Source organism: Trichomycterus rosablanca, chromosome 24 (assembly GCF_030014385.1).
Source record: "Trichomycterus rosablanca isolate fTriRos1 chromosome 24, fTriRos1.hap1, whole genome shotgun sequence".
Lineage (NCBI taxonomy): Eukaryota > Metazoa > Chordata > Actinopteri > Siluriformes > Trichomycteridae > Trichomycterus > Trichomycterus rosablanca.
Window position 1 is genome coordinate 17,614,728 of NC_086011.1, and position 22,500 is coordinate 17,637,227.

General features: G+C 44.3%; 1 protein-coding gene across 2 annotated transcripts in view; it reads left to right on the forward strand.

Moving 5' to 3' along the window:
• The first annotated feature begins 7,569 nt into the window (after nt 1–7,569).
• LOC134301678 (chemokine-like protein TAFA-1) overlaps nt 7,570–22,500 on the forward strand; it is a 109,584-nt gene continuing 94,653 nt past the window's right edge. For both annotated transcript variants that reach the window (XM_062986495.1, XM_062986496.1), the window contains exons 1-2: nt 7,570–7,611; nt 14,453–14,589. In XM_062986495.1, coding sequence (XP_062842565.1) covers nt 14,466–14,589 — 124 coding nt within the window. In that variant the 5' untranslated portion in view covers nt 7,570–7,611; nt 14,453–14,465. The remainder of the gene's footprint in view (nt 7,612–14,452; nt 14,590–22,500) is intronic.

Genomic DNA, 22,500 nt, shown 5'->3' on the forward strand with positions numbered 1-22,500 from the left:
ACATATGAGCTAGGACATACCCCATCTGACCGTTCCTCCCAAAAACGTGGCCAATTGTGCCTGCAGGGTGCTCGACCAGGTCAGTAGCACTTCTGAGGATTGCTACTGAGCTTGTGTTCGCTTGTTCTGCTTTAATGTGCTACTAAATCATGCTAGCACATTTCCTACAGCATAAAAAATCAAGGTCATTCTTATACTTTATGGGGTCTAGCTTTTAGGTCTATACTGTTCTCTTGGTGCACCAGCCAGTCGAGAAACCCTCATGAACACCACTTTTTAAACGTCACTTGAAGCTTAAAGCTTTTCTTCTTGCAGTCTTGGCCCTCATGGTGAGATCCGGGGATTCAGGGTTTGAATCTTGGATGTGCTATTGGCCTGTAAGGTCTAACGTCTGAGGTGGTGGCCCGAAACAACCTAGGCATTGTGAGGTGCACTTGTCAGTGTTCTCCAAGTGCAGGTCTCAAGCGCAGGTAGAAATAGGAGGGTTGCGTCAAGGAGGGTATCATAGTGTAAAAACTGTGCCAGGTCTAGTATGTGGACCAGTTCCGCTGTGGCGACGCCTAAATATACAGGAGCAGCCGGAGAAAAAAGCTTCACAGTAATTTGTCACCCACTAATATTTTCCTTGATTAAGTTCGACACCGAGACACTCCGTACATCCTCCTGCGCTGCCGGGTGTTGAAAAGTAGGGATGTGATCAATTCTCCGCCGATGCCGTCGAACAAACCTCCCCTACTTCTCAGATCGTACAATCCAATTTCAGCCCCCCCTTTTGCCTCGGAGGCACCTCGGAGCGAGAGCGAGAACGCTTCCGACACTTCACCGACAAAACATAATAAAACTTTAAGTGGGCGCGCTTGCTCGGCTATGAGATAACTCAATTATACATCACACGCTAGCGTTCACACACTCCGTCTGCACACAGACAACCGCGAGTGTGTGTAGTACAAAGAGAGAGAGAGAGCAGAACAAAGGGTGAACGAGAGATACACCCCGACGTACTTTAATAGAAAGAGTAAAATAACTCGAACGGTGAGAAATAAAAACTACACCATGTTACTGAAATAAGAAACTAATTCTAGCCGCTGGTCAGAGTCTGTGAGGGGTCTGGTTTATTTCCTCCAGGTACTTTGATTTCCTCCCACCACCAGTGAGTATACAGAGGAAGAATTGAAGTGGCATTGATGCTTCACGTCAACGTTTTATGGTTCCTCTACATCAGGGTTTATCAGAGAAATAATAATACAGAGGTACCTCGATTTAACGGACTAAAAGAGGGGAACACTGGTCTGTAAAAACAGCAAGGGTTTTTTTTTCCAGGGGGTCCAAAAATATACGAAAACAGCACTAAGGTCTATAAAAGTGATCAACAGTAAAATAAACAACATAAATAGATTAGTTTCATCTGAAACATGGAGGTCCATTAAATCAAGGTTTCACTATAATTAAATGAACTAATTTTAACAGGCACTTAAATACAAAATGAACCGTTCCCGTCTGCCACCATGTGGAGGCTTTATGGTACAGCTTGTAAACCACAGTGGGACCAGATTGCCATGTCATTTTTATAAATGAAATATATTTTATTTTGATGCGTTGTTTGGGTTGCCTGGGCGGTGGTAAAAAAAATGGACAAAATGTGGGTTGCTGGAAAAAAAACTGATGTAAATCATGATTTCAGCTTTTCCTTGGGCTGCTTTTGTAGCATCAGTGTGCCACGCCCCTCTGTAGCCACGAGGGAACCCTAAAAATAAGACCTGGAACTTCAGTTCTAACCATAAGAGAACTTTAACAGGTACAGATCTATTACTGCTCACCCAAAACATAACAAATGTTAATTTTACAGCATTAGTATGCAGCATTAGGTGTAGGTTGGTGATGTTTTGTTGCTTACAGACACCCTTTTATCGTTATAGATGTTCCACAAGAACTCAGAGCTATGCAGGACAGGCAAATTCTTGAGTCTGAAGCTCTGCTGGTGGCTACTGGAGCAGCGCTGGTGCAGAACTGAGCACTAGAACTTGCAAAAATGAAGCATAAAACACAGAGAAAAAGGCGAGAACAGAGTGAGTCTCATGACAAAATAAAGCCTCTCACTCATGTAAACAGAGAGACGTGCTGGACAGGTAAATTCCTAAAATCTGGGAATGAATTTGGATGGATGGTGGAAGAAACGAATTGCACGTTTTTGGGCACAGGATGGGTTGTGGTTACTCCATGGAGTTTTTTTTGCTGGAACATTGGATCTATTTGGCAGCACCAGGCACACTGGCAGCTGGCTAACGGTGGCATTATTGGGGGTTTGGCACAGATGAATCAGTTCGGGAACAGACGCCACAGCTGTTTGGAAATGATGGCGGGTCCTGATATGAACATTTTGTTATTATTACTTTATTTCAACAGGCAAGCAAAACAACACTTATAAACACTTAAAAATCTAGTGGTGGAAAGTAAAGGTGTGAGAGACAAAGAACGTGTCACCACAGTCACTGACATGAGGAGCAGCTAATTGGACGATTCTTTTTCTCTCGGGCGTCGACAGACGCACAGAAAAACATTTTAGTTTTGAGATGCTCGGTGTTGATGTGCAGGGAAAATTAATTCATCCACTTTAATTCATAAGAATCAAATTATTCTGAGCTAGTCAGGACGGGGCACAAGGCAGGACCGAACCTTAAAAAGTGCATCAATACACTATTATACACACTAATTAACTTCCACTTATTAACAGCAGACAATACAGGGTCAATACAGGGTCTGTCTGAAAACCTAGTGACCCGTCCTGCTCCCCTACTACCTACCTGACCAGCTGCCTCAGTAGAGAGGGTTCTAATAAGACATGGAACTCATACGGCAGATTATTTAGACGCTCTACTTGTGGCACAACCCACTAGCACGCCACCTAACGTCTCCCTCCGTGTCCCAAAAACGGTTAAACTGTCCCTAACGAGCCCCAATTTACAAATAATCTACACTTGTTCACTCACTTTCTTAACCGCTTATTCAATCAGGGTCGCGGGGGTCGTTAGAGCCTATCCCAGCTTTTCAAAGGGCGCAAGGCGCGCAGTAACACCCTGGATGGGGCGCACACACACACACACATTCACCTATAGGGCAATTCAGTGTCTCCAATTAACCTGACTGCATGTTTTTGGACTGTGGGAGGAAACCGGAGCTCCCGGAGGAAACCCACGGGGAGAACATGCAAACTCCGCACAGAAAGGACCCGGATCGTCACGCCCGGGGATCGAACCCAGGACCTTCTTGCTGTGAGGCGACAGTGCTGCCCACTAAGCCACTTGTTTACCTTAATACAAATTAAACATCAATCAAAATTTATTTACATTTGTAAAGAACTCTGTTGGTTGCTCCGCATTATATTCGTCCGCCATGTTTGTGACACCTCGTTTTTGTGAGAAAAGTCGTGCCGCACTGAATGCTGGGATTGCCTTCAGCGCTGAGGAAGAATAACGTCGGACGCTCCGTCGTCATTCAGTCAGATTATCAGTCAGAATTAAGGCGCCTCAGTAGGAGCATTTTAAGGGATTTAGACACGCCCTCTTCTCCGGCACGGTGGCTCAGTGGGTAGCACTGTCACCTCACAGCAAGAAAGTCCTGGGTTCGATCCCCAGGTGGGGGGTCAATACACCCCAAAATCCAGCGTATGCTAACACTTCCACGCCGACTGCCTTACAGTCTGATATTTACCGTTAGCGGGCGGCTCCGTTTCCGACTCTGCCGTGGGGTCAGACCTTTGTGATGTCCATTAGCAGAAATTACGGTCATTTTGGACCATTCAGACACACCTGAGTCATTAAATTCTTTGTATAAGACCCCCGAGTTTCGCTGAGTCACGCTCATTATATCATTATTGAGCTAGCTATTACAACACATGCAGCGGTCAAGACAGAGGCTATTACCCAGCTCCCGGGTTCCGAGTGCGCCGGGACGCATAAAACCTGTTTTGTTCTCTTGTTTTTTCTCTCTCGTACTTTTCTCCTATTTCTCTCGCTCTTGTTTCTCCTCCTGACAAGACCTTGTTAGCGGCTAGTCATACACGGGTAGCAATTTCCTCGGCGAGTCCCTGCTGGTCCCTGGAAGTCTCCATTCCTTATACGGCACCCTGCTGAGGGCGGTGATAAATATTAGCCTTTGCCTATTTCACAGAGCTCTATTTGTTCTCTAGTACTCGCCAACCAGCGCGACTGAAGCTGCAGACGGACGACAGGAGCGCAGACGCTTACGGAAAGGTTTACTCTAGGATCAGACCAAGCGGTTGATACCCGACCACGCCCAATGGCGCGGATGAAGTGCTGAGCAGGACTTCAGTTTTAAATAAGAGTGGCAAGAGGAGAAGATCTTTGGGCGCCAAGTGGAATGATTTGGGTCCACTCCCATTTCTGTCCCATTTCCGTCAGAGTGGTTTCTTCCAAGATTCTAGTTCCCTTATCTAAAGCACACAAGTGTAAATTATACATTTACATTTTCAAGCTATTCTAGTTCTAATCTGAGCTATTGAAGGTTAAGGGCCTTGCTCAAGGGCCCAACAGTGGTAACCTGGCAGTGGTAGGGTTCTGATTACTAGTTCAGTACCTTAACCGCTAGGCTACAACTGCCTTATACAGCAATATTTATATATTTTCCCATATTTATGCATTAAAGAACACAATTTAGCCACCCCTAAACTGGACCGTACCATTTCTCATCCCGTCCACCTGCCTTCACTTCTGTTATTGGTCCCGTCTTCATTAATGTTGCAATTGCGCACACCAAAGAAGCGCTGTATGCTATTGTAAGTAGCTAGCTAGCTTGTTAAATATACTGTACTGCTGTTTGAAATTCTAAATTAAGTTAAGTTACACCCCATCCTTCCTGTACTGTTGTTTTTACCTCTTATTGGTGGGTCCAAGTATTAATTAGGAGTCTTAAACCCTCCAATTCCACCCATAATTCAAACCATGTGCACATTGATGATGCAGATCATATGTTATGGCCTTCAGTTCTCAGATCTTAGCTCAGATATCCTATTTGGGATATTTTGCACCGCTGTGTTGGACTCTCAGCACCATCACATCACAATTTTTTTGTTAGTTTCAGTACGACTTAATCAGCACTCTGACAGGCAGTCAAACACTTCCAGGTTTCTTCTCAGATGCCCACCACACACCTTCTCTGGTGCTACGTTCACGGCCGAATATACTGTCTGTAATACATTTATCAGTCCACCCGCCTGTCAGCCCGAGCTAACAGATGAAAACAGGAACGCCTCCGTCTCCGTGTGCGCTCCTAAAACCGGCGCCAGTTCGTTCGGCTTGGTTCAGTTGTAATTCACATTGAAATTTCTCCCCTGAGGAAAAAAATAAAGGTTCCTTTCATTTTGCTATGCAAGCAGAACCGAAGCCACCAAAGGAAAGAAGATAAACAAAACAAAAGAAAGAAATAAAGAAAAAAAAAGGGAAGCGGATTGGTGTGAACAGTTACAAACCCGGTTCTAAAGAGTTGTAAATGCATAAAAAACAATTAATAAAATCAGAAAGCAGTGTTATTAATAGATGTTGAATTAAAAAAACACAAAAAAGAGATATTTAATGTTCTAACTTACCAGCTTTTTTATTTGGCTTCTGCAGTTCATTAAAAAAAAAAGTTGGCACGTTTATTATAAGGCTGGAACATTTCTGGGATGATGATTTTTTTTGGCTGATCACGTATTTAGGCGTCATCACTTGCGGATCTGGTCTGCATACCAGACTTGGCACAGTTTTTACTCCGGATGCCCTTCCTGTCGCAACCCTCCTATTCCTATCCGGGCTTGGGACCAGCACTTAGAGCGCACTGACAAGTGCACCTCCCAATGTCTAGGCTGATTCAACCACCACCTCGGACATTAGCCAATCCTTTCCATTCAGACACCCGACCGGCTGATAGCACCAGTGAGATTTGAACCCTGGATTAGCAATAGTGGGAATATAACAGTAATAATATAATAGTGCATTAATAAAGGGGCAGTGGTAGCCTATTGGTTAGGGTTCTGGACTAGTAATCAGAAGGCTGCAGGTTCAGGCCCCACCATTACCAGGTTAAGCAAGGACCTTAACCCTCAAATAGACTGTATACTGTCACAACTGTAAGTCACTTTGGATAAAAAAGCATCTCTATCTATCTATCTATCTGTCTGTCTGTCTGTCTGTCTGTATATCTATCTATCTATCTATCTATCTGTCTGTCTGTCTGTCTGTCTGTCTGTCTGTCTGTCTGTATGTCTGTATATCTATCTGTCTGTCTGTCTGTGTGTCTATCTATCTATCTATCTATCTATCTATCTATCTATCTATCTATCTATCTGTCTGTCTGTCTGTCTGTCTGTCTGTCTGTCTGTCTGTCTATTTATCTATCTATCTGTCTGTCTGCCTGCCTGTCTGTCTGTGTGTCTGTCTGTCTGTGTCTATCTATCTGTCTGTATATCTATCTATCTGTGTGTCTATCTATCTATCTGTCTGTCTGTTTGTGTGTCTATCTATCTATCTATCTATCTATCTGTCTGTCTGTCTGTCTGTCTTTCTATCTATCTATCTATCTATCTATCTATCTATCTATCTATCTATCTATCTATCTATCTACCTGTCTGTCTGTCTGTCTGTCTGTCTGTCTGTCTGTCTATCTATCTATCTATCTATCTATCTATCTATCTATCTATCTGTCTGTCTGTCTGTCTGCCTGCCTGTCTGTCTATATGTGTGTCTATCTGTCTGTCTCTATCTATCTGACTGTCTATCTGTCTGTCTGTCTATCTATCTATCTATCTATCTATCTATCTATCTATCTATCTATCTATCTATCTATCTATCTATGATATACAGTATCTATCTATCTATCTATCTATCTATCTATCTATCTATCTATCTATGATATACAGTATCTATCTATCTATCTATCTATCTATCTATCTATCTATCTATCTATCTATCTATCTATCTATCTATCTATCTATGATATACAGTATCTGTCTGTCTGTATGTCTATCTATCTTTAGATATAAATGTGATTCAATCTTTCAGTCAGAGAAAAAGAACAGTCCAGAACTCTTGAACACACACACACACACACACACACACACACACACCTGCAGGTGTAACTCTCTCTCTCTCCTGCGCTCTCTCTCTCTCTCTCTCTCTCTCTCTCTCTCTGTCGTTGAGGAGAGTCTCACACTGCGCGCCTTCAGTGCACGAGAAGAGCGTTGGAGAGCGTGCGTGAGAAAGTGAGTCTCTCGCGCAGGGAGCGCGCGCCTTCCTTTGTCAGTCAGCGTGTCACTAACCGGAGAGGTAAATCAGCTTCAGCTTAACAAACTTCCCCGGTGAAGCTCCCGTCTCACACCGAGCGGACCGGGGGCTGCTGGAGAAGCGCAGAGCTCGTCTGGTTTAACGGAACACGAGGAGTTTTTTTTCTCTCCCCGCGAGTCTGAGCTGAAAGGGAACTTTGTTGATTTGGTGTTCGGTTTCCGTTGGTACCTGACAGCGCGAGGATGGGCGGATTTAACAGCGCGCGCTGAGGATTTTTTTGGATGACCGTTAACGGATCGTTTATTGTCTGGCGCGCGCGTGTAACTGATCACAGGTGAGATTCTGAATGAAAGAAAAAAAAGCGACCGTTAAAACCGTTAAAAACCGTTACAGATTTCAGTTATGATTTAAATGTGAAATATAAACAGGGTTTGTGTGTACAGTAGTTCTGCATGATTGGGGCTTCTGCACCAAAACCAAGATGTTCTTCTAGCACCAAACATCAGAGAGAACCCCTTCAGAAATCACAGTTTGGTGCAAAGAATCAGATGGTTCTTCAAGAAGCCTGATATTGGTCCCACTTATTAAAAATCAGGTTCTATCAGGCTTATATAATTATTATGTGGGGGCTTTATGCATAGAATCACTATAGAAATACATCCTGAAGTGCAAATAACCTCTTATAATCAGTGAGCTCTTCAAGTAGCAACCGAAACCTGGTTCTTCAAGAGATTCTGATAATTGAAGCCTCCACATGTATGTAAATCTTTTAAATCAAGAATTAATAGGTACATCTAGTCTTTAAAATAAGAAATTATTGCTTAGAAGCTTCTTCTTAGGTGAAAATAATTTCATCTGAGAACCCCTTTAAAAGCACATTTTGGTGCAAAGAATCAGATGGTTCTTCAAGAAGCCTGATATTGGTCCTACTCATTAAAATCAGGTTCCATCAGGCTTTTAAAATTATTCTTTGGGGGTTTTATGGGGTTTTATGCATAGAATCACTATAGAAATACATTCTGAAGTGCAAATAACCTCTTATACACATGCATGTAAATCCTTCAATTCAAGAACTAGGCTTTAAAATAAGAGGCTCCTCAAGTGTCTTTATTGTTTAGAAGCTTCTTCTTCATCTAGCACTTTAAAATAGTATTTTGCCCTCAGAAGAAACAGTAGGGGCTCTTTAGGAATCTGTGGATTGATCTACCAATTATTTTCTTGGGTCTCCTAATAGGTTCCTGATTTCTAATACTTTTATAAATCAAGCAGACAGGTTTCATTTAGCACACAAAATTAACAAAATTCATCTTTGGTTCTCTGGAGGAATTCTAAGTTCTGGCAGAAACATAAAAAAGAACCTTTTCTAGTACTATTCAAATACCAGTGGTACTCGCTCTTGAGAAAAGGTTTAATCAAGGGTTCATTGTGTTTTTTAGGTCCGTGCTTTAAGAAAATAATTCTTTATACTGGAGTTCATACAGGAGGCTTTTAATTGTATGATCAGATTTATAAAACAGGCTGCTGTCTGGTTCAGAGAACCCTCTAAAACTCTGAAAGATCCAAAAACAGTGTGGTTAAAATCCTTGCTACTTTAAAATGTAAATAATAATAGGTATTATGGTTGTCTGTGCTGTCCTAGATAGAACAGTTGTTAGAAAACTAATTGGGCAAAACCGTTTTAACATGAAGAAACCCCCAAAAACCTTCAGAAGAAAAGGCTTTCTTAAAGATCAGTCCTGATCTCCAAGCAGGTTCTACGTTATACCTTCTGTGTATTACAGTTTCCTTCAGAAATCCTCAGATTTAAAGATAAACACTTTTTCAGAGTGAAGGTTGAACCTCTGATGATTGAACCTTCTAAAATATAGAAAGGTTTCATGCACCTCAGATGTTCTGTGGTTGAAGGTAGGACCAAGACCAGTCCATTTAAAAAAACAATTTAGCCTCTGATAGATGTCCAGTCCTTTGCAATCCAGGCCTGTCAGAAGAAAAGAACTATTATACACTGTATGTATGTATTGGCATTATGATCAAAAATAGAACACTGTCCCTTGAGGTTAATGCACCAAATAATGTATACCAAGCTTACCAAAAGTTACCACCCTTATGGGTACCACCCTAGTGACAAGTGTTTGTAGCCTGAAATCTACACCTTAGCATATGTTTACAGTCTAGGTCTAATATATTTCTAACCTAATAGTATAACAATAAATTTAAAAGAAATTTAGTATAGAAATAGTGTAGAAATTGATCATTCACATCATTTTTAATCCTGTAAGCCTTGGTTTTACCTCAGATTATTCACTCAGCACATACATTGTGCACATTTCTAACCGCTGTGGTGGCGAAATACGTGTTGGTGACCCGGAGATGTGCATAACTGATTGTACCACTATACAAGCTAACTAAAAATGATTTAAAAATCAATTTAACAATCAGAGAACAACAAAGAATAAAAATAATCCTTAAACGAAGTCATTTTAGAAAATGGCACTGCAGTGCTGACGTCAAGGAAGACTCCAGTGGTATTTTTTGTTTTAAAATAGTAAATATTAAAAATATATTAGGTGTGTTTTCTTTCCAAAGGAAACGACACTAAACAGATTAAAAAAATAACAATAATAAATAAATAAACATAGCTTTAAAAATGTGAAGCTGCCCAGCTTCAAGAGTCATCCAACGGAATATAATCAGATACATGTCCATGAAACACAGCCTTCTTTATTACCCCCTAAATGGAAAAGGCATATTTACATTTATTTCATTTTATGTCAATCAATGCTTCATTCTGGTCAGGGTCTGGTGCCACCCCAACCTGCAGGACGCAGGGCATCAGAATCAGAATCAGATTTATTGGCCGAAGTGAATCCTGAACGAAACACCCTCATTTTAAATAGCTAATCTACCTGCTGCATGCATATTCCCCGGGTACAACAGACAGATCAAACCTGAGTCCTCAGGATGTGTGTTTTTGTTCGGCTTCACCTCCATTAGAGCTCCATGATGTTGCCTGGAGACACTTTTACCAAAATAAATCTAAACTTTATATAACCAGAAAAGAGTCCTGATCTGATTTAATGCCAAGTGTTTGGTATCTGGGACGAATCAGGCCTGAACTGCAGGGCTGGTGGTGCAGCTTCGGGAAAACAGGATCCCAGTATCATACTGGACCGTATCTGGTATGTACTGGTTTGATGTCGGCATTTCTGCTGTGGAACCCTGAGCTGTGTGTGATTCAGATAGGGATTCAAGATGTATTATTATTTTTGTCTGTTATTTCAATATTACAGAGGTAACGAATACACAGACCAGCGTTACATAACCTGTTTAATGAATTCATCAGCGAGGTGAACGTTCACTTCTTTTGTTGTTTTTTCCATCCCCCCGCTAGGCTACTTAATCATCCCGAAAATGAATTGGTCGTCCCCCTTTCAGGTTTTAATAACAGAATAATAATCCGACGCGACCCCACGGTTCAGGCTCCATCTCTGCCGTCCACTGATGCGGAGCCAAAAAAGAAAGTGTTTACTTATTTTCCTTCGGGCCGATGGCGGCGCGCCAGCGAGAACGTTTCAGGTTCTAACCGAGCGGAGAGATTCGGGTGGATTGAAAACAAGCGTACGCTGAATTTGAACACACGTTTGTTAGGATTTTTGGCAGGGTATTGATGAGGCTACATCCAAAAGTGCTGCTACTGTGATAGATCAATGAGTCAAAACAGGAGATTTGACAAACGTTTGTTGGCGTCGTGTTTATTTACGTTGAAATGTGCCGTTTGGGACGTGGCCGTAGTGACACTGAATGTGTGGAAATCTGGCAGCTTGATGCTTTACTAAGTTAGCAGGCAGTGGTGGCTCAGCGGTAAAGGTACAGGACTAGTAACTGGAAGGTCACTGGTTCGAGACCCACCACTGCCAGGTTGCCACTGTCGGGCCCCTGAGCTAGGCCCTTAACCCTCAATCGCTTCCATTTTGGATAATGGCATCTACTAAATGCTCCCATTAGGTGTGTTAAAGATACCACGTTGGATACCAGGGTGGCACCGTAGAGTGGGTTCCAACGACCTGGTTTGTTCATCAAGCCTCGTGGGTTTTCTCCCACCTCCCAAACATGATACTTAGCAAACTCTTACTCACTCACTTTCTTAACCGCTTATCCAATTAGGGGGGCTTATCCCAGCTTTTCAATGGGCGCAAGGCACACAGTAACACCCTGGACGTGGCGCCAGTCCATCTCAGGGCAGACACACACACACACACACACCCATTCACTTATAGGGCAATTCACACGGGGAGAACATGCAAACTCCGCACAGAAAGGACCCGGACCGTCCCACCTGGGGATCGAACCCAGGACCTTCTTGCTGTGAGGCGACAGCGCTACCCACCGAGCCACCGTGCCGCCTACTTAGCAAACCGGCTCCTCTAAATTGCATCGAGACCGTATGAACATGAAGCTCTTCAACAGTCCGGCGTTTGTCCAGAATCTCTCGACGGACAGACGCAGAATTAGATGCGATCTTCCTTCTGCTGCGTCTCGACCGTGTCAAGGTTCGAGGCGTCGTGCGTTCCGAGATGTTTATCTGCTCGCCGCGGATGTAAGCGCTCTTTATTCGAGCTGCCGTGGCCTCCCTGTCAGCTCGAACCAGCCCGGCTATTCTTTTGTGAACTCTCTTAGCAACCAGGCATTTCCGCCCACAGAGCCGCCGCCGCTCGCTCAGTCATTAAGTGCAAAACCGTGTAACCGCGCCAGCTGAAAATCCCTGGAGATCAGATGCACCTAAAACATCCAGCACCGAGAAACCGCCGCCTGGTCAGAGACGTTTATATCGGGTTTTATATCGCCGTGTCGGTGTGGTTTTACGTGTTGCACCGCTGCCACGTGATTGGCTGAGGGTGAGGAAGGTTTCTAATAAAGTGGCCGATGGGTGTTTATTAAAAATCAAACCTGATCTGGTACCAAACCAGCATTTTTTGATACCTGGTATGGAATGTGGACCAAATATCACCATATTGTGCTGTATTAGCATCAGGCTAACGTTCTTATGAAAGAACTTAATCAAATTGGCTTCCATCCAGTCCTGAATATCATGGAGTATCATCACAGATCCAACACAGGATGCTAATGTCCATCAAAGACCCCATGGGGTTTTATTGGATTAATTTTTAATGCATTTCCCCCCAATTTAGCATAGCCAATAAACTGCTGGTGACCCCAATGGTGTCCAAGGAGGTTTATACACACACTCCCAATGGCGTCCAAGGAGGCCTGACACACACTCCCTCCAATGTGTGTGCGGTCCACCAATCCCTTCTTATTCACCCATACTTTGGTGGATTTGCGCATGAGGTAGGCTTCACGGACGGAGAGCCACGCCCTGATCACTGCGCTTCTCCACTTTCTGTTCAGGCGTCCTGGGCAACCAAGGTCCTTACAAAGCGTTGATAACCCCACCTCTTAGTCCGGTCTTTTTCTCACCCACCCAGCAGACTGGTAGCAGAGCTGAGATTCGAACCCGGGAGCTCAGCAAATGATCCCGCTGCACCACCTGGGCCCCGCTATCAGATAGATCTTTAATTCCAATACCTTGGTAACCAAAATGTAAAAGCAAGAGGTAAATCCTGTGCACTCTCCAAACTAGGGCGTCGGTTTTAACCTTCAGTCCTTCCTGCGCCGTGTCCACTTGTTCACTCCAGAATCCCCTGCGGTCCGGCTTAATCCGATCTACCTCACCACAGATAGTCCAGAGTCAATAATAACGTTAAGCTTGATAAAGCCGCCGGTCTAAACGGCTCTGCTGGGGCGTCTCGCAGCTTTTAGAATGTGTTTATGGGGAACAGAACAGCGAGTTCAGGTGCTAATCAACACTGGTGCTTATTATAATCCTGATTTGCTCATGGAACTCTGATATCATCCAGCGTTGTATAAATAAATCTGGTCTTAATATTCATACGTGCATCACTTGTGAGAACAGATAAATGTACGGTGGCACCAGCATCAACAGAGTACACTGGAGTTAATCAGAATAAATATGGGTGATTATGACATGACTGCATTTATTTAGCATGTTATTACAGTGCACACGTTACACAATGCAGCTGTAGCCTATTGGCCAAGCTACTGGACTAAATTAGATTGGAAGGTTGCTGGTTCAAGCCCCATTACTGTCTTTCCCATCATTTGCTTTGGATAAAAGTGTAAAAAATGGGTCATAATTGTAAACGATGGATTTCACATTCAGCAGATGTTTTTATCCAAAGTGACTTACAGTTTACAGTCCAAGCAATTGAGGGTTAGGAGCCTTGCTCAAGGGCCCAACAGTGGAAACCTGGCAGTGGTGGGGCTTGAACCAGCCACTCTGCTTACTAGTCCAGTACCTTAACCACTAGAGCAGTTCCTTAACTACTAGTCTAGTACCTTAACTGGTAGTCCAGTACCTTAACTGATAGTCCAGTACCTTAGCCAGTAGTCCAGTACCTTAACTGATAGTCCAGTACCTTAGCCAGTAGTCCAGGACCTTAACTGATAGTCCAGTACCTTAACTACTAGTCCAGTACCTTAACCAATAGTCCAGTACCTTAACCACTAGAGCAGTTCCTTAACTACTTGTCCAGTCCCTTAACTACTTGTCCAGTCCCTTAACTACTAGTCTAGTACCTTAAATGATAGTCCAGTACCTTAACTAATAGTCCAGTACCTTAACTAATAGTCCAGTACCTTAGCCAGTAGTCCAGTACCTTAACTAATAGTCCAGTACCTTAGCCAGTAGTCCAGTACCTTAACTGATAGTCCAGTACCTTAACTGGTAGTCCAGTACCTTAACCACTAGTCCAGTACCTTAACCAGTAGGTAAACGAATGTGGCGCCCAGGTGGCACAGCGGGATAATCCACTAGCGGGTTCGAATCTCGGCTCTTCTATCGGTCGGGTGGCCGCCCTCTAGCAGGCACAATTGGCCTCCAGTCTGCTGGGTGGGAAAAGACCGGACTTAGAGGTGGGGTTATGAACGTTGTGTTAGGACCTTGGTTACCCAGGGCGCCTGTACAGAAAGTGGAGTAGGCCATAGATCGGGGCGTGGCATGTTTATGTGTGAGTGGTAAGAACGGCGTAGTGTTGTACTGTAAGAACGTCGCGTGTTCATATGGGAGTCGTAACGTTGGTCTTTGTCTCCTGCAGCTCGTCTCCTGCCATGTCGTGGTTCCTGTGCTTGTGGATAGCCGTCAGCAGCGTCTTCCTCTGCCAGGCCACCCTGTACGAGACCATCCAGCAGCACCACGTGCCCCGCCCCGGCCGCAACATCATCCAGATCCTGGGTGAGTGGTGAGAGAGAGAGAGCGCTGAGTATCAGCCCTCATCCACGTGCTGCGTGATTCTCTCTCCGTCTGTTTCTCCTGCTGTTTGTGTTTTTCCTTAAGTGTGTACCGTCTCGCTCCGTGAGCCCGCCTCCTTCTCCGCCGCCGCGCCCCCCGCCGAGCAAATCAGCAGCCTGGTTTGAGGTGTCTTTTACATCTGCTGTGTCATTTTCCTAAGTGGTATCGTTTTTTTATATGGACGGCGGCCTCACAGACTTGGGTTTGGTCCTGGTGGGCAGCCAGTGCATCGCTGTGATGCTTTAAGGTTTGAGATTGAAGACTATCAGTAAGACCTGGAGACATATAACCTACAATATGTGTCCGAAAGTATGTGGACACCTGATCTTGTGCTCGTTGGACCATCCCATTCCAAATTTAAAGGCTTTCTGTAGGATTTGGGAGTGTGCCTGTTGCATTTGTGAGCTTAGGCACCAATCAGCGTTCCAATTCATCTCAAAATTGTCAAACACCTCAATGTCAGACAGAGTCTGAATATGAAAAGGGCGCTCCCCAAAGCGTTTAGAATTGATTTCATGCACTTGTTTGCAATGGGGCGTGTCCACATACTTTTGGCATTATGGTGGACATACATGAGCGCAATATTTGTACAGTGTTGTTTAAATTATGGGTAGTTCAGTTCATACCAATTATGGGTAGTGGACACGATTGGCTGATGTCTGGGGTGTGGTGGGGGAAGGGGTGGCCCAAACAGCCTAGTTATTGCGAGGTGCACTGGTCAGTGCGCTCTCCGTGCTGGTTCGGGTTTGAAGTGGCGTCCGGTGTGGCGCCCCCTAGATAAAAGCAGCTGTACCTGCATCCAGATGACTTCAGGAGGTCTGGGACTGGGATGTTCACAGCCAGATGTTATATAAATGTAAATACATCCGTCTCGCCACGCTACATTTGCCACGAGTCGCCACGTTTCGGGCGGCATCGGCTCTCTCGCCCGGGGACCAGATGTCACACAGATGTTTCTACAGGGCCGCGTCATTGAGCTCATGAGATCCGTTCGATGGTGGATGTACAGCTTGTGCTCGATGTGATCTGGATTCGTCTCACAGTTCATTAACTCACTACATCAGTGATATAACAGGATTTTTGAATGTGTCTGTGGGTCTCACAGTTGGCATTCCAGTTCATCCATGAGGTGATAAATATAATTTCTTAAGGCAGTTGTAGCCTAGTGGTTAAGGCACTGGACTAGTTATCAGAAGGTCGCTGGTTCAAGCCCCACCACTGCCAGGTTGCCACTGTTGGGCCCTTGAGCAAGGCCCTTAACCCTTAATTGCTTTTACAGTTTACTGTCCCAGTACTGTAAGTCGATTTGGAGGAAAAGCCTGAAATGTGAATGTAAATACACGTGTACAGTACAGTGAGTTATTTTCCCCTGGAGCCGAGAGTGTCAGGGGCCTCGCTCAAGGGCCCAACAGAGAACAGAGATTCGAACCCTCAACCTTTCGATTGATAGTCCAAAGCTCTACCCACTAGGCTGAGGAGCAGTGTCCACATATTTTTGACCACATAGTGCAGTTCGGGCAGACATCGGTACCCACAGTAGGGCTACGGTCCTATCAGAAATGACGCTGGCGTGGGAAACTGGCATGACCAGGTTGGCACTGGTTAAGGTACTGGACTAGAAGGTCGCTGGTTCAAGCCCCACCACTTCCAGGGTGCCACTGTTGGGCCCCTTAGCGAGGCCCTTAACCCTCAATTGCTTAGACAGTATACTATCACAGTCCTGTAATTTGATTTGGGTAAACGCGTCTCCCCGAGAGGGTCAAGGGCATTGCTTAGGGGCCCAACAGTGGCTTTTGCCAGAGCTAAGATTCAAACCCTCGACTTTTCGATTGATAGTCCAAATCTCTACCCACCAGGCTAAGGAGCAGTGTCCACATACTTTTGACCATATAGTGTACTCACAGTCAATCTACAGTCCTATCAGAAACTACGCTGGCGTGGGAGGGCGGCACGGTGGCGAAGTGGGTAGCACTGTCGCCTCACAGCAAGAAGGTCCTGGTATATATCTACGTTTCCGTGTGGAGTTTGCGTGTTCTCCCCGTGTCTGGGTGGGTTTCCTCCGGGTGCTCCGGTTTCCTCCCACAGTCCAAAGACGTGCAAGTGAAGTGAACTGGAGATACTAAAATGTCCATGACTGTGTTTGATATAACCTTGTGTGTAATGAGTGACTACCGCTTCTGTCATGAATGTAACCAGTGTAAAACATGATGATAAAATCATCATCAACAAACAAACAAACAAACAAACGTTGGCGTGAGAAACGGGCATGATTAGGCTGGTACTGAAATGCAGATCTAACACTGCGCTTCAATTAGCATCCTGGCACCATTTTAGCCTTGGCTAACTACCAGTTTTTATGAATGGTAGTCCGGCCAGCTTCTAAAATGCTTCTGTAATGCTTATTAAAGTACATTTTTAATTTTATGAATCGATTTCTGTGTGAAATCAAGAATCACTTGGACAAAATGTATGAATATACACCGATCAGCCATAACATTATGACCACCTCCTTGTTTCAACACTCACTGTCCATTTTAGCAGCTCCACTCACCATATAGAAGCACTTTGTAGTTCTACAATTACTGCCTGTAGTCCATCTGTTTCTCTACATGCTTCATTAGCTCCTTTCACCCTGTTCTTCAATGGTCAGGACCCCCACAGAGCAGGTATTATTTAGGTGGTGGATGATTCTCAGCACTGCAGTGACATTGACATGGTGGTGGTGTGTTAGTGTGTGTTGTGCTGGAGTTTTTAAACACCGTGTCCACTCACTGTCCACTCTATCAGACGCTCCTACCTAGTTGGTCCACCTTGTAGATGTAAAGTCAGAGACGATCGCTCATCTATTGCTGCTGTTTGAGTCGCTCATCTTCTAGACCTTCATCAGTGGTCACAGGACGCTGCCCACGGGGCGCTGTTGGCTGGATATTTTTGGTTGGTGGACTATTCTCAGTCCAGCAGTGACAGTGAGGTGTTTCAAAACTCCAGCAGCGCTGCTGTGTCTGATCCACTCATACCAGCACAACACACACTAACACACCACCACCATGTCAGTGTCACTGCAGTGCTGAGAATCATCCACCACCTAAATAATACCTGCTCTGTGGGGGTCCTGTGGGGGTCCTGACCATTAACGACTACAGTCAGTAAATGTAGAACTACAAAGTGCTTCTATATGGTAAGTGGAGCTGATAAAATGGACAGTGAGTGTAGAAACAAGGAGGTGGTTTTAATGTTATGACTGATCGGTGTATATTTATATTTTGGGATCTTGTTACTTACTCTACTGCTTTGTTTGCTAATCTGTCTAAGTAGGCTGTTCGGATGTTTATTCCATGACTGACTGTGTATCACGTCGCTTTATTTTAATTTTATGGATTAATTAACGTATGTAAATACTACTGCGCTTATAACCTTAAAGCTAATCCCAGATTTTATCTGCTGTGCTACATTCTGGACATTAACACCGTCCAGTTTTGCTACTGGTCATCAAACCCAGTTTGTGTGTGAAAGTCCAGTGAAAACGAGCATTTTTGATAGTAAATAACGAGTGTGCTGGCTCCGAGCGTGTTTTATTTCCAGTGTCTCAGGGCGCTACAGATATAATCACTGCTGTCACTGTAAGTACTTAATTACAGCCATATTTATCTGTAGTCTGTCTGTATTAATGCACCTAATTAGCTAATAGCACGTCGTTAGGATTTAATTAGCTACTTTTTTAGTCTGGTTTGTAATTCTGGAAGACCGGCGTTTAAATGTGTGATTTTTCAACCCTGGTTCTGTATTGTAACTACTGATCACTGTCACGGGTGGCACGGCGGTCCAGTCTGCTAGCCCAAAAGATGAATTTTTAACGCGTTTAGCTCGCAGGATCACGGTGCCAAAGACGTACAGCGAAGAGCGTGACCTACACAAAGTGTCAGATCCATTATGCATGGGGTCGGTTTAACAACAACCCCCCAAAAAAACCCATCCCTCTCTCAGGAGCATGCTGGGAAGATCAGATCCAATCACGTGTGAGGAACCAGAAACACTTTCCTGGAGGCGAGGAGAAAGGATGCGGGGCGCGTGAATGACATGATGCTTTTCTGTTGTTTTAAAAATACACACTCGCTGCCTCCCACACTCCGGGCCTCACCGCAGCACTCCCACTTACTCATACACAATTACACACAGTGTGCTAGTGTGGTTTTTTACCCAGCAGCCCCAGGATGAGATGGACCACTTAACGCTTTCTCTGGAGAGGAAAGCCACAGACCCTGAGGTGCGTTTACCGCCGTCTCCTGAGGGCCGGGAACCTTCCTACGCTAAATCGTCTGATCGAATGACCGTACTGACCGCTTTATGTGTGGTCAGATGCCTGTTAAACTCTTTGAGCTTTGTCAGCTATATACCTGTATTGGGCATATTTGATTAGGGGAGAGGGTGCACCTATTTACAGGCCCTGCCGTGCCCCCCGACAGGCAAGCACATACTGACCAACTTTAAAACTCTGATCTAGATCACTGGGCAAAATCCATCCATCCATCCAACCAACCATCTATATATTCATCCATCCATCCATATATTCATCCATCCATCCATCCATCTATATATTCATCCATCCATCCATCTATATATCCATCCATCCATCCATCCATCCATCTATCCATCCATCCATCTATATATTCATCCATCCATCCATCTATATATTCATCCATCCATCTATATATTCATCCATCCATCCATCTATATATCCATCCATCCATCCATCCATCTATATATTCATCCATCCATCTATATATTCATCCATCCATCCATATATTCATCCATCCATCCATCTATATATCCATCCATCCATCCATCTATCCATCCATCCATCTATATATTCATCCATCCATCCATCCATCTATCCATCCATCCATCTATATATTCATCCATCCATCCATCTATATATCCATCCATCCATCCATCTATCCATCCATCCATCTATATATTCATCCATCCATCTATATATTCATCCATCCATCCATATATTCATCCATCCAACCATCCATCTATATATTCATCCATCCATCCATCTATATATCCATCCATCCATCCATCTATCCATCCATCCATCTATATATTCATCCATCCATCCATCTATATATCCATCCATCCATCCATCTATCCATCCATCCATCTATATATTCATCCATCCATCCATCCATCTATATATCCATCCATCCATCTATATATTCATCCATCCATCCATCCATCCATCTATATATCCATCCATCCATCCATCTATCCATCCATCCATCTATATATTCATCCATCCATCCATCTATCCATCCATCCATCTATATATTCATCCATCCATCCATCTATATATCCATCCATCCATCCATCTATCCATCCATCCATCTATATATTCATCCATCCATCCATCCATCTATATATCCATCCATCCATCTATATATTCATCCATCCATCCATCCATCCATCTATATATCCATCCATCCATCCATCTATCCATCCATCCATCTATATATCCATCCATCCATCCATCTATCCATCCATCCATCTATATATTCATCCATCCATCCATCTATATATCCATCCATCCATCCATCTATCCATCCATCCATCTATATATTCATCCATCCATCCATCCATCTATCCATCCATCCATCTATATATTCATCCATCCATCCATCTATATATTCATCCATCCATCCATCCATCCATCCATCCATCCATCCATCTATATATTCATCCATCCATCCATCCATCCATCCATCCATCCATCTATATATCCATCTATCCATCCATCCAACCATCTATATATTCATCCATCCATCCACCCACTCACCTACTTATCCATCCATCCATCCATCCATCTATATATTCATCCATCCATCCATCTATCCATCCATCCAACCATCTATATAATCATCCATCCATCCATCCATCCACCCACTCACCTACTTATCCATCCATCCATCCAACCATCTATATAATCATCCATCCATCCATCCACCCACTCACCTACTTATCCATCCATCCATCCATCTATCGGGTGCTTAGATATCCAGTAGATTGTCATCCTGTTCGGGGTGTGTTACTGTAACTGCGGGGAAGTTACATCCTCCATGACCCTGATCAGGATGAAAATGATGCTGATGATGACCAGCAAAGTAAAAATAGCTCAAGAGCTGTACATAGGGTTGCCAAATTTAATGAAATCCCAACTCCAAAGCATTATAAGCATAGTACATGGGGATTTGAGAATGAGAATTTTCGTATTTGAGACTGTTGCTGGATGTTCTAGGTTTACATTCAACTATTAAGGTGGCTGTGCTGTGTATCGTAGCTTCCATTTATTCTATCATTCAGTTTGTGAGTGTAATTTAATGACTGATGTGAAATGTGACTCTTTGCTTTAATAATCTGTGATACTAGGCCCCCCAGTGTAACATCATTATTCTATTATTCCAGTGTGGCGTGATGTTAGCGGTACAGCAGCGTCAGATTTCTTCATCACCGTTCATCACCATGCCCGCCCGCCCTCACACCCCGATTCTCATCATGAAAACGACGCTCTTCCACCTCACGCTCTCCTCTCACATTGATCTGCAGCTCTGCATGAAATAAAATGACGTTTTTTTTATCTAATGGCCACATTAGGCCACCGGCTCGGACATCGATACCGCCCCGGCCCGCAGGTTCAAATGACCGGTCCGGGTTGCTGCCCACGTTTTCTGGAAATTCAAAATCCGTGATGAATGTCTGAATTAAAATTGATTTTGTAATTTCGGGAGCGTCTCGGCTTTCGTCGGGCCGACTCCGGGACGAAAACGAGCTTTCCAGAGAAGATCGGGACGAGGACGCCGGAGGGGGGAGAGATCCGGTGTCTGAAGATCTGCTCCGTTTTCCTCCGTTCCTGGACGACGCCTCCGTTACGCAGTCGGACTCCATTAGGCGCCGAGGTTCGGATCGGAAAACGATTTGGGCTGAGTGGGAGTTGAGCTTGATGCATGATGAAGATCTGTCAGCGTTTATTTAATGGTTAAAAAAGGAACGCGTACGGTCCGTATCGTATTCGTATGCGTATGCTAAACGACGGCGTGCTGTTTTATTATTAGCTGGAATCCGATCAGCCGGGGGCGGGTATACATGCACTGATCCGGGCATTCACATGCATCCAAGGCGACTTACAGTAATGTGACAGTGTACAGTCTGAGCAATTGAGAATTAAGAGCCTCGCTCAAGGGCCCAACAGTGGCAAACTGGCAGTGGTGGAGCTTGAACCGGCAACCTTCTGATTACTAGTCCAGTACCTTAACCACTAGGCTACAACTGCCTACTATATGGACACAAATCACTTCCAGCCGCAGGAGTCGCTAACAGGTGTAATAAGTCGGTCATATAAAGGAGATTATATGCGCCCAACTTTGCCACAACAGTTTAGGGAAGGTCCTTTCCCGTTCCAACTCTATAAAGACGTAAAGAAAAGCTCGATTTAATTAAATAATGTATAGAAACTCCATTGGGTACCACAAACTGGGTGTAAATCCTGCCCTGCACCGGACTCACCGCAGCCCTGACCAGTTTGAAGTGGTCTGTAGAAAGGAATAAATGAACAAATGGATGGATTAGCACAGGTGGGACCTGCACTGTGAGCGCACTGCACTGAGAAGTGCAACTCCCATTGGCTAGGCTGTTCCGGTTACTCCTCCTTGGACGTTAGTCAGTCATGTCTGTGTGGACGCCCGACCGGTCGATAGCACCGCTGAGATTCGAACCCTGGATCCTCAGACCTTAGATCGCAGTTATTGTACTTACGGTAGAGAGTGTAAGGAATAAGACGGTCCGTCTAGACGCCGTCGG